This window comes from Tribolium castaneum, chromosome 3, assembly GCF_031307605.1.
Source record: "Tribolium castaneum strain GA2 chromosome 3, icTriCast1.1, whole genome shotgun sequence".
Taxonomy (NCBI): Eukaryota; Metazoa; Arthropoda; class Insecta; order Coleoptera; family Tenebrionidae; genus Tribolium; species Tribolium castaneum.
This window is the reverse complement of record NC_087396.1, coordinates 19823032-19834617: the sequence shown is the minus strand read 5'-3', so window position 1 is coordinate 19834617 and position 11586 is coordinate 19823032. Positions and strand designations below refer to the sequence as shown.

The 11586-nt window shown below is 36.9% G+C and overlaps 4 protein-coding genes across 9 annotated transcripts; 2 read left to right on the top strand and 2 right to left on the bottom strand.

Moving 5' to 3' along the window:
* The first annotated feature begins 375 nt into the window (after nt 1–375).
* Nucleotides 376–3561, top strand: Eb1. 3 transcript variants are annotated; one of them, XM_008197309.3, is made up of 5 exons: nt 376–642; nt 2433–2679; nt 2906–3009; nt 3054–3191; nt 3242–3561. In XM_008197309.3, exons 1-5 carry the CDS (start codon nt 376–378, stop codon nt 3296–3298), a joined length of 813 nt encoding a protein of 270 aa, XP_008195531.1. In that variant the 3' UTR covers nt 3299–3561. The 3 variants fall into 3 exon arrangements, with proteins under 3 accessions (XP_008195531.1, XP_015836823.1, XP_015836822.1); XM_015981337.2 differs by lacking the exon at nt 2433–2679 and adding an exon at nt 1981–2197; XM_015981336.2 differs by lacking the exon at nt 2433–2679 and adding an exon at nt 1981–2242.
* A 10-nt stretch (nt 3562–3571) lies between these two features.
* On the bottom strand, nt 3572–5976 carry IFT54 (Intraflagellar transport 54). 3 transcript variants are annotated; one of them, XM_064355396.1, is made up of 5 exons: nt 5423–5976; nt 5192–5341; nt 4250–5146; nt 4013–4208; nt 3572–3965 (listed from the first exon to the last, which is right to left on the bottom strand). In XM_064355396.1, exons 1-5 carry the CDS (start codon nt 5673–5675, stop codon nt 3821–3823), a joined length of 1641 nt encoding a protein of 546 aa, XP_064211466.1. In that variant the 5' UTR covers nt 5676–5976; the 3' UTR covers nt 3572–3820. The 3 variants fall into 3 exon arrangements, with proteins under 3 accessions (XP_064211466.1, XP_064211467.1, XP_971165.2); XM_064355397.1 differs by having other exon boundaries at nt 4250–5341; nt 5423–5565; nt 5616–5976; XM_966072.5 differs by having other exon boundaries at nt 4250–5341.
* Nucleotides 5977–6117: 141 nt separating this feature from the next.
* On the top strand, nt 6118–8131 carry Art1 (Arginine methyltransferase 1). Of its 2 annotated transcripts, none has more exons than XM_966133.5 (2): nt 6118–6269; nt 6648–8131. In XM_966133.5, the coding sequence occupies exons 1-2, from the start codon at nt 6204–6206 to the stop codon at nt 7719–7721; spliced, it is 1140 nt and encodes a 379-aa protein (XP_971226.2). In that variant the 5' UTR covers nt 6118–6203; the 3' UTR covers nt 7722–8131. The 2 variants fall into 2 exon arrangements, with proteins under 2 accessions (XP_971226.2, XP_008195532.1); XM_008197310.3 differs by lacking the exon at nt 6118–6269 and adding an exon at nt 6362–6514.
* A 409-nt stretch (nt 8132–8540) lies between these two features.
* Sec10 (Secretory 10) lies at nt 8541–11585 on the bottom strand. Its single transcript, XM_008197312.3, has 15 exons — nt 11354–11585; nt 11179–11303; nt 11013–11130; nt 10771–10968; nt 10661–10725; nt 10428–10611; nt 10162–10379; nt 10006–10116; nt 9859–9954; nt 9653–9812; nt 9368–9603; nt 9235–9321; nt 9084–9189; nt 8883–9039; nt 8541–8834 (listed from the first exon to the last, which is right to left on the bottom strand). The coding sequence occupies exons 1-15, from the start codon at nt 11384–11386 to the stop codon at nt 8590–8592; spliced, it is 2139 nt and encodes a 712-aa protein (XP_008195534.1). The 5' UTR covers nt 11387–11585; the 3' UTR covers nt 8541–8589.
* Between the last annotated feature and the right edge of the window lies 1 nt (nt 11586).

Here is an 11586-nt window from a genome sequence, read left to right as displayed (position 1 = left end):
TTCACGAGTAATTGCTCCAAATTGCACTTTTTGAAACGTCAATGCCATGGCCGAACGAACAATTTACTCCAAATTTCTCGGAACTGGGCGTTTTTGTGCAACAAAATAGACTTTCCTGCGTTAATTACGCAAAAACGCGTCAATAGACTTTATTTTTGGACGCTATGCGGTGGTTGGGCTTCTCCCCGATAACGGGACATGTTGCCTTATAAAACCGGTATGCATCATTTTCGCCTCGAGTAATTTACCAATCAATCTATTACGAGTCGATCGTTAATCAGAACGAATTCAAATTTGATTACAAACACAATGACGATGATCTAATTTCGCACCAACTTTATCAAAGTTTACACTTTTTGGTAATTTGTTGCAGAAATGGCGGTGAACGTGTATTCCACTAATGTGACTTCAGAGAATCTGTCTCGACATGACATGTTAGCATGGGTTAACGAGTGTTTGCAAAGTAGTTTTGGCAAAATTGAGGAACTTTGTACAGGGGCTGCCTATTGCCAGTTCATGGATATGTTGTTCCCTGGCTCTGTTCAGCTCAAAAGAGTCAAGTTTCGAACAAATCTGGAGCATGAGTACATACAGAATTTCAAAATTTTGCAAGCTGGCTTCAAGAAAATGGGTGTTGACAAGGTAAGCCATAATCTTTATTTTCCAGACACTATCGTGGTAAACCAGCAATAAAACGAAACACATTTGATATTCTTCCTTAATTATTATTTTATTTGGTAAAGAATTGAAGTGAAGTATGAAAAAACTGTTTGCTTTGTAACAATAAAACTGAGTATTGATTAGCCAAGGGTTCAATTTTACTCACTGGAAAATTACTTTCATGTTAAATTACTTAGAATCACGTCATAGCTTTTATACAACTATCAATATTTTCTAAATTTATATGTCGTCTTAAATGTTTGGAATCTAAATATAAAAATATTGATTTTTATAATAAGTGCAGCTAATTGTAGTTTGAGCAACAAGTAACGTAATTGGGTTGTTTAAGGGGCTTTTAAATGGAAATAACTAAATCTAAAGTTTAATAATTAAGTATAAATTAAATAGGCGATATTGTATCTAAACGTCACGTATTTTTGTTCAGTAAAAACAATGATTACTCAGCTCGACACATTTAAAATAATAAATGTCCAGTAAAAGTACTCGTAATAGCGTAAATAATTCATTGCGATAATACAATAGAAAAAAATGAGAACCAGCAAAATAAAAACTTTTAAAGCCTTTTTTTTTCACTGTCTATTACATATCCTGTCCTATCCTTAAATATCCTTTATCATTATTTCTTCTGCTATCCGTAACTAGAGAATTCGAAATTGATTATAGTTTTTTATTTTTTTAAAATCGAATTTTTATTTAAAGTCAGCTTTTGATTTTCTATAAAGTTTGTTTTCCTGATGTTTTTAAAGAGTGGAAAGTAGTTTATTCGAGATGTTTTATTACTGATACTGAACGTTTATTATTTTTACTGTGAAAAATAAAGTTGAATAATGTGGGATTTCATGACGTGTTTCCCAAGCTTTAAAAGGTGAGTAATCGGTAGATTATATTAGTGGTTGTGCTTAAAAAATAAATACTGTTCATTCAAAAATTTAATTGGTTATTGAACGCCTTATTACAGTTCATAATAATTGAATTATCTTCTTTTTAAGATTATTAAATCAGGTCTGATCTCAATTACAAACTGTTAAAAATGTAAAGTCAGTCACGTTATGGAATTTCAATGGCTATAATTTAATCTTTCCGGATTACAGTAATGGAAATATGGTGTTTTTATAAATCCAATTCTTTTATTTTAATTGGCAAGTTTTTCTATCAAAAAACTCATAGTTGACGTAAACTGCGTATCGCTTTTCACTTAAATAATTTCATTACTCATTAGTATTGAGGGAATTTATAATTTTACTATTGAAATTGTCGAACCGAATTTGTCAATTAACGCGTTGTTTGCGATAATTGTAGATTATACCCGTAGATAAATTGATAAAAGGCCGATTCCAAGACAATTTCGAGTTCTTGCAATGGTTTAAGAAATTTTTTGACGCCAATTACGACGGTCGAGATTACGACGCAATCGAGGCCCGTGGGGGTATAGGTCTCGGTTCGGCCGCACATGAGCACCATGTCGGAGGACTTGTGCCTCATCACGCCCCTGCAAAACCTGCGCCCACTCGACAGGGTAAAAGGACAACCGGTCCGATGGCGAAACCGACCCTTAACAATAGTAAATAAAAAATTTGCTTGAGAGTGGGTCGCTTTCGTGTATGTCGCGCTTTGCTTGTTTTCTTGTAGACTGGCGGTGATAAGACGGTCCGTCCCTATCGTTTACCATCTACATGTTTCGTTTTTTCCGCATGTTGTCTCTTAGTTGTTTGTTTCATTTCGCTTTGTTTTTGTTTTGGTGGCTGCATTAGATAGTCCCAATAGACAAACTGGTGAAAGGACGGTTCCAAGACAACTTTGAGTTTTTGCAATGGTTCAAAAAGTTCTTCGATGCTAACTATAGAGGTAATGAATACGACGCCTTGTCGTGTCGGAGCGGCGAAGCCATGGGCGGGGGCGGTGCTAACGCTCCCAGAAGCACCAACTCATTGATGGCCCGAAAAACGGTCCCGACTTCGCCGGCTAAAACAGCCCCGGCCAAACCGATCGGTCGAGCGAGTAGGTCACTGATGTTATCACTAATACTATCACTAGAGTCATGTCAATAACCTAAGAGGCTAAATGGAATTATCACAGCACTTGATCTCTTTCCAAGCACTAATTTTCCACGTAGCCTTTTTAACGCAGCAAGAATCTGTGGCTTTTGTATTTTTGAGTTGCAATCTTGTTTTCCTTGCACGATGTGTTCCCGCATAAGGAAACAACATTAACTGGAAATTTTTAGTGCCGAAAGTTAACACCGTTCGACCAATCACTAAAAACCCCCAAAACAAGGGCGGAGATGCAGGCCGCTTGGATGAATTAACAAATCAAATTGCGGATTTTAAGGTGGGTTCATTCTTGCGTGAACTCGCACTCAGTGTGAATTTCAGATAACCATTGATGGGTTGGAGAAAGAACGAGATTTCTATTTTGGAAAGTTGCGAGACATCGAAGTTATGTGTCAAGAGTCTGAAGATGCTCAGAATCCTCTGATTCAGAAAATATTAGATGTTTTGTACGCCACAGAGGTGAGTCTCATAATTGGGAAAAGGATGTATTTGTGATGTGAAAATTTTAGGAGGGTTTTGCGCCTCCCGACGAAGTGGAAGCTGGGGCTGATGAAGACGAATATTAGTAAATTATGCCGCCTTTTATATGTTAAAAATTTTTGCATTGTTTTTCAAGTTAAATCATGCAACTTTATGTAAGTTTTTTCTGGTTAATTTAAGACAATACTTTTTTATATGAGTGTTGCTTACATGTGTGCGTTGGTCTCATTGTAAGTTGTTGATATTATTGTCTATTAATTTATATTTGCCATTTAACGCAGTTATAACATTAAGTTAAATGGATAACATGTTTGCAAAATTATTGTCATATAAATTTCGGTTTCTATAACGTGGTTGACTTATTTTTCTCCACCTATCCTTATTGGCTTAGTTTAAAAACGCATTGCTTTTTATTATAATTTTACTTAATATAAAACTATTAATAACATTACAGATTGGGCCAGTTTTGTAATAACATTGTAAATTTTATAACAATACAGTTTCGAAATTATTTTTGTCCATACTTATTTTGCGAAGAAAGTAAACGTGACCTAACTGTGTCAAAGATAAAGTCAACAAAATTGCACATAACGTAATTAAACCTTATTTTATTTTGCTAAAAGTTCCTTTATTTTGCGGTCATTTCGCAAGATATTGCTTCTGGTACTTGCAATTTCTTCTTCCATTTTCGTGATCTCTTGATTTAAGTGCTCAAGTTGTGATATCAGAGGTTTATTCATTTCCAGACTTATTCTGAAACAAGACATTACGTAAAGTTTTTCAAACAGTTGTAATTTTACTTTTTCTGTTTCGCAATTTCAGCAAACAACTGACGCTTCGTATTTGTCCACATTTCGAGTTCAGCTTGCATTGCATCGATATCTTCATGAAGATAATTTAATAGTTTTCCTAACGGATTTGCTGTCTTTGTCAGCGTCTGAATCAACGATTTTAAATTGTTCGTTTCCTTAGTTGTAGCATCTTTTCCTTGAAAAACTGAACGAAAATAAACACACTAATTATTTTAACCACCTCACCATCTTTCTGCCAATCGTCATCATTTTTAGCTGCATTAACTTTAACATCACTTTCATTAATCTGTTCCAAAATTTGCTCAACGAGATGTCCTTGATTACCCCCCGAAACTTCCACGGTACTTTCGACTTGTTCTTCCACAGCTTCCGAATTGCTTTGAATAATCACCGTCTCCTCTTCGTCTCCATCCTTGTCAAAACTTTCAACAATTACATTAATTTTGCCCATGGGAACAACTTCCTTGATGGGAAGTGCAGAATCAGGTCGCAGACGAGGTGCCCCAGGCCGAGCACTTGAAGGTCTAACACTTGGAGGCCTTAACGAGCTTTTGGGCCGACTTTGAATCGTCTTAGTTTCTTTAACTTCATCCTGGGTTGTTTTTTCTTTAAGATCGCCGCTTTTAGGACGAGCTGATTTGGGACGCGAGGCCGAAGCGCTACGTTTTCGTGGCTCAGTGGCTTCGGGTGTTTCGGTGATTTGAGGAATGATAGTTTTTATAGATTCTTCATCAGGTACCGATAAGTTAGTATTGACAGTTTCAGGAACTGAACTTTCAGGTGTTTCGGTTAAATTTTGTTTTTCGTCAATGTTATCAACAGGGGAGATAATTTCAGCAGTGGTTGTTGGGATTTCGGTACTTTCTTTACTTGGTTTCTGACTAGTTTCTTTTGTCGTGTCTTTAGTCTTTTTCGGCTTCTCTTTACTCTTTGCTTTCCCATCGTCTGATGCTGGTTTACTTCTGCTTTCTTTTGATGTCCGTTTTGGTTTAGATTTTTCTCTGTCCGTTGATTTTGGGGTTTCATTGCTATGTTTTTCTTTGACTTTTGGAGTACTTCGAACTTTCTCCTCGTTATTTATTACCGTTTTCGAAGTCGTCTTCTTAATTTTTTCATTCTTATCTGAGGGTCTTTTTGATTTTCGCGTCTTATCATTTATTATTTCACCTGATTGTAACTGTTTTACGTACTCTGAACTATCAACTTTTTTCTCTATTGCTTTTCCTATAGTTTGAAGCAAAATGTTAGTTTCGGTAGGTTCAAGCCCCGCGACGATTTTACTGGGACGAACAGCCAAATCTGTGTTTGTTATTGCTTCTGCGAATAAAAGTGTGTTACCATTACCACAAGGTTAACAGGTTGGTATAATCAATAATGAAATACATTTAAATTACTTACTAACGGCATCGATTAATTTAGTGAGAAAAGCCACTTTGGCTTCCTTTTCTTTCACATTTTCGGAATTTAATTCTTCTTCAGTGAAGAGCCCTTTCAAAAACCCAGTTTCTTTTATAACTGTCTTAATAATATCGTGTAAAAACCTAAAAGGCGGTTTTTTGAGTAACTTTTCACTGAGTGGGGGCTTTTTCACATATTTTCCTAAATATTTTTGGGTTTTTAGCACCACTTCTTGTTTTATCTCTTCAGGCATTTTACGCTAAACTATTCCACCTCAAAAGTCATCATGTGGCACTGTTGACAGGGGGTTGCCAAGCCAACGCTTTCAACACATCACGCCAAGTTTAATAATTTATTAATAAATCGCATTTTTTACAAATAAGAAATAATCACAAAATCTAATCATTTTGCGAAATTGTTTAATTTCTCGACTATTTTTTATTTTACATAAATGTATTTTTTGCCACATTGCGTTGTCATGGTAACAATTATTGCACAAAATGAAACAATCCATTTTTACCTCATTACCAGTCATTACATTACGATAAATGTCTTGTAAATAATGCAAACAGTTATTTCTATTGAACAGAATAAATTACCGTATTAACTCAAATGAAATCCTTCAAAAATATTTTTTTTGATTTGTAAAAAAATCAAAAACGCGTTTGCCAAAAAGCCATTCAAAGTTGGCGCAAAAATTAGCCAATCAGAAGGCGATTGATCGTCACTTTTCCCCCTCCACCAGTCCCACCACATTTCAGTTGTTTGCAAGTTGAAAGGAATGGCGTCTTGTGAAATTAAAGAAACTCTGGTGTTCAATAACAGCACAGGAAATGTAGGATCAAATGTACGTATCTCGTTATCATAATCGTATTAAATTTCAAGACGTATCACAAACCTCCTTTGTTCTAAACTTGTAGAAATCTTGCTTTTCGGCCTTTTTTATAAAAAGTCACTAGATTCAGCAACGCTTTGGCGTGAAATCCCCTGGATTTTCAATGTCAGTTGTCAATTTGACAGTGGCGTGCATCTAAAGCGTGGTTATTCGGCGCCAAAGTAATTGTTCATGTTTATCGTTTAGAATATTTTAAGGTAAATGTAGTAGAAATTCTGTATTAGAGGCGTTGTCACGCACGAAGCGGTTATTGCGTCGTGATTGACGCGCCCGTGACGAGTCACTAACACGTTTTTTTGTGTGGTTAGAAAATTTATTCATTGTGTGCAGGAAAACCTTCATAAAATGGATACAACGGACGTCGGGGCCATGAATAACCATGTCAGCGAGGAGAAAATGGAAGATATTCCAGCCGAGGAGATGACTTCTCGAGACTATTACTTCGACTCGTACGCTCACTTCGGCATCCACGAAGAGATGCTAAAAGACGAAGTACGGACTTTAACTTACCGCAATTCGATGCACCATAACAAACACTTATTCGCGGGTAAAACTGTGATAGATATTGGATGTGGGACGGGGATTTTAAGCATGTTCGCCGCCAAGGCGGGGGCCAAGCGCGTCTTTGCGATTGAATGCTCCAACATCGTCGACTACGCGCGCAAAATCGTCGAAACGAACAAGCTCGACCACATCATCACCATAATTAAGGGCAAAGTCGAGGAGGTGGAGCTGCCCGAGGGCATTGACAAAGTCGATATCATCATCTCGGAGTGGATGGGCTATTGCCTCTTTTACGAAAGTATGTTGGACACAGTATTATACGCCCGAGACAAGTGGCTCAAACCCGACGGCCTATTGTTCCCCGACCGCTGCTCGCTGTTCATTACCGCCATCGAGGACAGGCAATACAAGGACGAGAAGATCAACTGGTGGGACGACGTCTACGGCTTCGACATGAGCTCAATCCGCAAGGTCGCCATCAGCGAGCCGCTGGTGGACGTCGTGGACCCCAAGCAGGTCGTCACGAACTCGTGCCTAGTGAAAGAAGTCGACTTGTACACCGTCAAGAAGGAGGATTTGGAGTTCTGTGCGCCGTTCAGTTTGGTGGTCCGGAGGAACGACTACGTCCAAGCCCTTGTCACTTTCTTCACTGTAGAATTTACGAAATGCCACAAACGTATCGGGTTCACCACCGCCCCAGACGCACCTTACACGCACTGGAAGCAGACGGTGTTCTACTTCGAGGACTACATGACGGTCAAGAAGGGAGAGGAAATCAACGGAACATTCACCATGAAGCCTAACCCGAGGAACAACAGGGATCTGGACTTTGTTATCGAACTTAACTTCAAAGGAGAATTAGGCGAAGTCCACGAAAATAACAGATACCGCATGCGCTAATTTATTTTCTTTTTTACTACAAGTGCTTACTTTAACTTCCCGAAATCTCATGACTTCAAACAGGCCCCGATTTTGACGCTAGTCTTAGGTTTACTTTTTTATGTCGCCACGATTTTTCTTAACAAATTTGCTTTTCCCTTTATTTGGTTGCTGGCAGCAGCGTCATAATTAAGAATCTCCTAAACATTATCATAAGTTTCAATTGTGAGTGTCCAATTTTTGAAGTCTTAATGGAAATGTACATATTTCATTGAGTCTTGGTAGTTAAAAATGTGGAACGACTTGTAGGATTAAACACAGAATAATGTCTGTAAAAACGACCCTCAGTGATTAGTTTGAATACCCCTATTATGAATTAAGTAATTGCAATTTCAACTGTAAACGGTAATAATAAAAACAAATCATTTAATTTCACGGATTTTCATTCATACTTCCCTAAAAGCAAAGTCATGCCTTTGCGTTACGGAGAACTAATTACGGCTTAGATCTCAAATGAAAGTCGTTACATAACTAGTTTTATCTTTTGGTGGTTCAGTAGAGCCGTTCAAGTTGCTATGCTGTCTCTGACTTAGAAAAAATATAGAAAATTCTCTACATTTTTTTGCAGCTTTCGCAGAGTAGGGAATATTTTGAAACACTTACCTTGATGTTTTATACTTATTTGTTTAAAATTTTAGTGACATAAATCTTTTTTTTTTAATTGAAAAATTTGCGAAATGGAAGTTTGAAACGAAATTCGTTCAAAGAAAATAATAATTAAAAATGCTAAAGAATTCTAAGCGTGCGCTTAAAACGTAGGTCCAAACATGATACAGAAAATAGTAAATATATGCCTTTATTATTTAATCATTTAACAAATAATTCCTTATTACACTTTGAGAAAATTTTGTTTTTGTGTCTTGAAATCGCTCCGAAGCTGGATAAAGTTGTGCAAAACCGAGCGGTCGAGATTCACCAGAGAATCCTCTGAACACACTTGTTGCAAATTTTCTGGCTTCACTAATAATAAATTGCACAGCGCATGCAAAGTTTCGAACAACTCGGCCACAAGCGGACCTAAATGTTTAGTACATGATCGGTACTCATTTAAATCACAAATTGCGACCATTGCACCTTAAAAATCGTAATTAGCCAACACAAAACCATTTTTAATTGATTTACCCGCGGTGTTGAACTGAAACTGCAATAAATGATCGTAAATAACGCGATGTAATCGAATTCCCAGCTCTTGCAAAATGGCAGTAACGTTGTTACCGTCCAAATTGTCTTTGATCTCCTTAATTACATTACTTATGTATTGGGAAACTGCTTTGCACGCCTACAAATCGGAATTATTTTATGCAGAACGTGGAAGTGATTTACCGGAGAAGCGACCGTATCGAAGTCGTCAGTTTCTGGTTTAAAATCGGTTTTTTTCTGCTCTGATTGCAGGTAGACTTTTACCCAACTTCCCACAGCATTCAAAGTTCTAGAAAAATAATTAAAAAAGTAAATCATTACTTTTGGGTGTCACCTGTCCAGTCCGGTGTTAACTTTCCGTTCAATATCCTCCAAAATAAACTTTTTCTTTTGCATGCAATCGCTGTATTTTGGCGTATTTCTAAAAACAAATCTGAGATACGTTATACAATTTTGTAAGAAATTACATAATGAGAGGCACCGCTAAATCAGTGATTTGTTTCTCAAGCAAGTGCGTTATATTGTTGCTCTGGTGCACCACTGTGAAGAAATACAAAGTTGGAGGATTCTTGGACCCTTCTACCACAGGAATCGCCTGAAGCCCCAACTCCAGCGCATAATCTACGTGTTCAATTAGCAAAGAATTGAGCAAACGGTCTAAAATTTGACTGGCATTGGACGCCTTGTCTTCAGGCTTTGAAAGCTAAAAAATAAAACAGATTGTTTTTCATTCAGTTACACAAATTATGTACCAGCTGACAACGCTGGAACGCTTGTTTCGTGTCTTGCAAAATTGTAATTGCTAATTCCTCAGACAGGAATGTTTCGCCACCATAATTTTCAATCTGGGCTATGTTAATGTTGGCCCTTGTCCCAATTACGGCCTGGATGTCGCGTCTCAAGTCTTGGAACCTGTACAAATTTAGACAAAGGGAAAAACACGAAATAATAAAAATACCCGCCAGATTGGATCTGTTTCTTTTGGTGGTTTTTTGATTCGTAGTAACGTTGCAAATTGGCAGAACTGCGTTCTTTGAGACACTTTAGTTCTAATCTGCATTATGATTAATTAAAACAATTGGAACAAACCAGTACGGAAACTCACGCTATGTAATTATCGATGTATTTATTGAAAATGTTACTTGTTAGCTTATTTAAATAGTTTTTGTCGCTCCCCATGTTAAAAACGGATAAATCTTGCGATAACTGATTGGTTCTAAAATAAAAAGTGAGTCTGGTGGATCATTCAGAGTGTAATTACCTGTCATATAACTCGTACAAAGTTTTTAAATAATTGTAACTATCTAATTTCGAGGATAGTTTTGACGCGATGTACTCTTGCAGTTTCAAATGATACAAATTTAGGACAAATTTTGCCAATACTTGTTCCGGGTTATTAAATACTTTCTTAATAACATCGTAGTTTAGTTCACATAAGGGAAACAAACGCGAAAATACATCTTTACTCAACAAGCAACCCTAAAAAAATTGTTTCCACAAGAGGAATGATAATATGATAATATTTACAGCTTGACTCCGTTCAATGTAAGCATCAACGCACTGGGGGTAGCCTTTAAATTGTGATAAAACATTAGCGATTTCTTTCATTCTTTTGAAATCGTCCCTCCTTTGCGCATTTGAGAATTCTTCAATTAAAGTCCGCTCTGTCTCATCGTACTTTCTTTCAATTTTGCGCTTTAAGCCCTCAAATCTAAAACATGATATTGTTTGTTGTTACAATTATTGATCTAAATTTTTACTTTGGTGAGGGCAGGTCTTGTGAAATTAAATACAACTTTTGTATCACTTCTGCCGCTTCATCAATCTGCAAGAAATGTTGAACAAATGTTGATTTAAAAATTAAAAATACTTTTGACGAGTCGGTGAAGATTTCTGAAGTGAGAGGGCCAGTTTGTAAGAATTCATTCAAATGTGTCATTAGATTTTTTGCATCAACAACTCTTGCCCTAGGTCCGTTAACACTATCTAACTGGTCACCCAAGTGTAGGACTTTTGTCGCCACATGGTTAATTTTTCCGTCTAGCTCTTGAAACGTATCAATGGCTTGCTAAAATTGAGGATTGTATTTTGCAAACACAATTTAAAACCTACTTTATTTTGCCCCAATAAATCGTGGATTTTTTGAAAAAACAATGCTTCGTCTTCGCGTACGGCGGCTTCGAGCCTTTCACATTTCTTTTTTTGCCTTTCTTGGAGCAAAGTTAAGTCTCTACAAAAACGAACCCAGTTATGGGACTTACACAAGCCTAATTCTTACTTAATAGCTTGAACAAACGAGTCATGCAGCAATGTTGGATTAAAGTCCTCATCACCGTCATTTTTTGTTTCAGCTATTGTGCGCCAAGCTAATCTTTCAACAAATTCTTCAGCATCAAACGGTTCCTAAAGATTAGGGGGCGTTTATGCAAAGACTTACAAGTGGAGTTAAATACCTGCTCCAGTTCTTTCATATATTGTTGCATCATTTTGACGCGAAATTTTTTCCTTTAAACTGGAGGAGATATAAACATGAATTTATTTATTTTTGGCTTGACTTGACACCTGTCAGTTTGACGTCCAACCAATCTTAGGTTACAACAAAGTAGACCTTTGTTATTGGTGTTAAAACTACAATTTATGACAATTTCTGGTATATTTTGGGTGCGCGTTATCACACACGATTTTT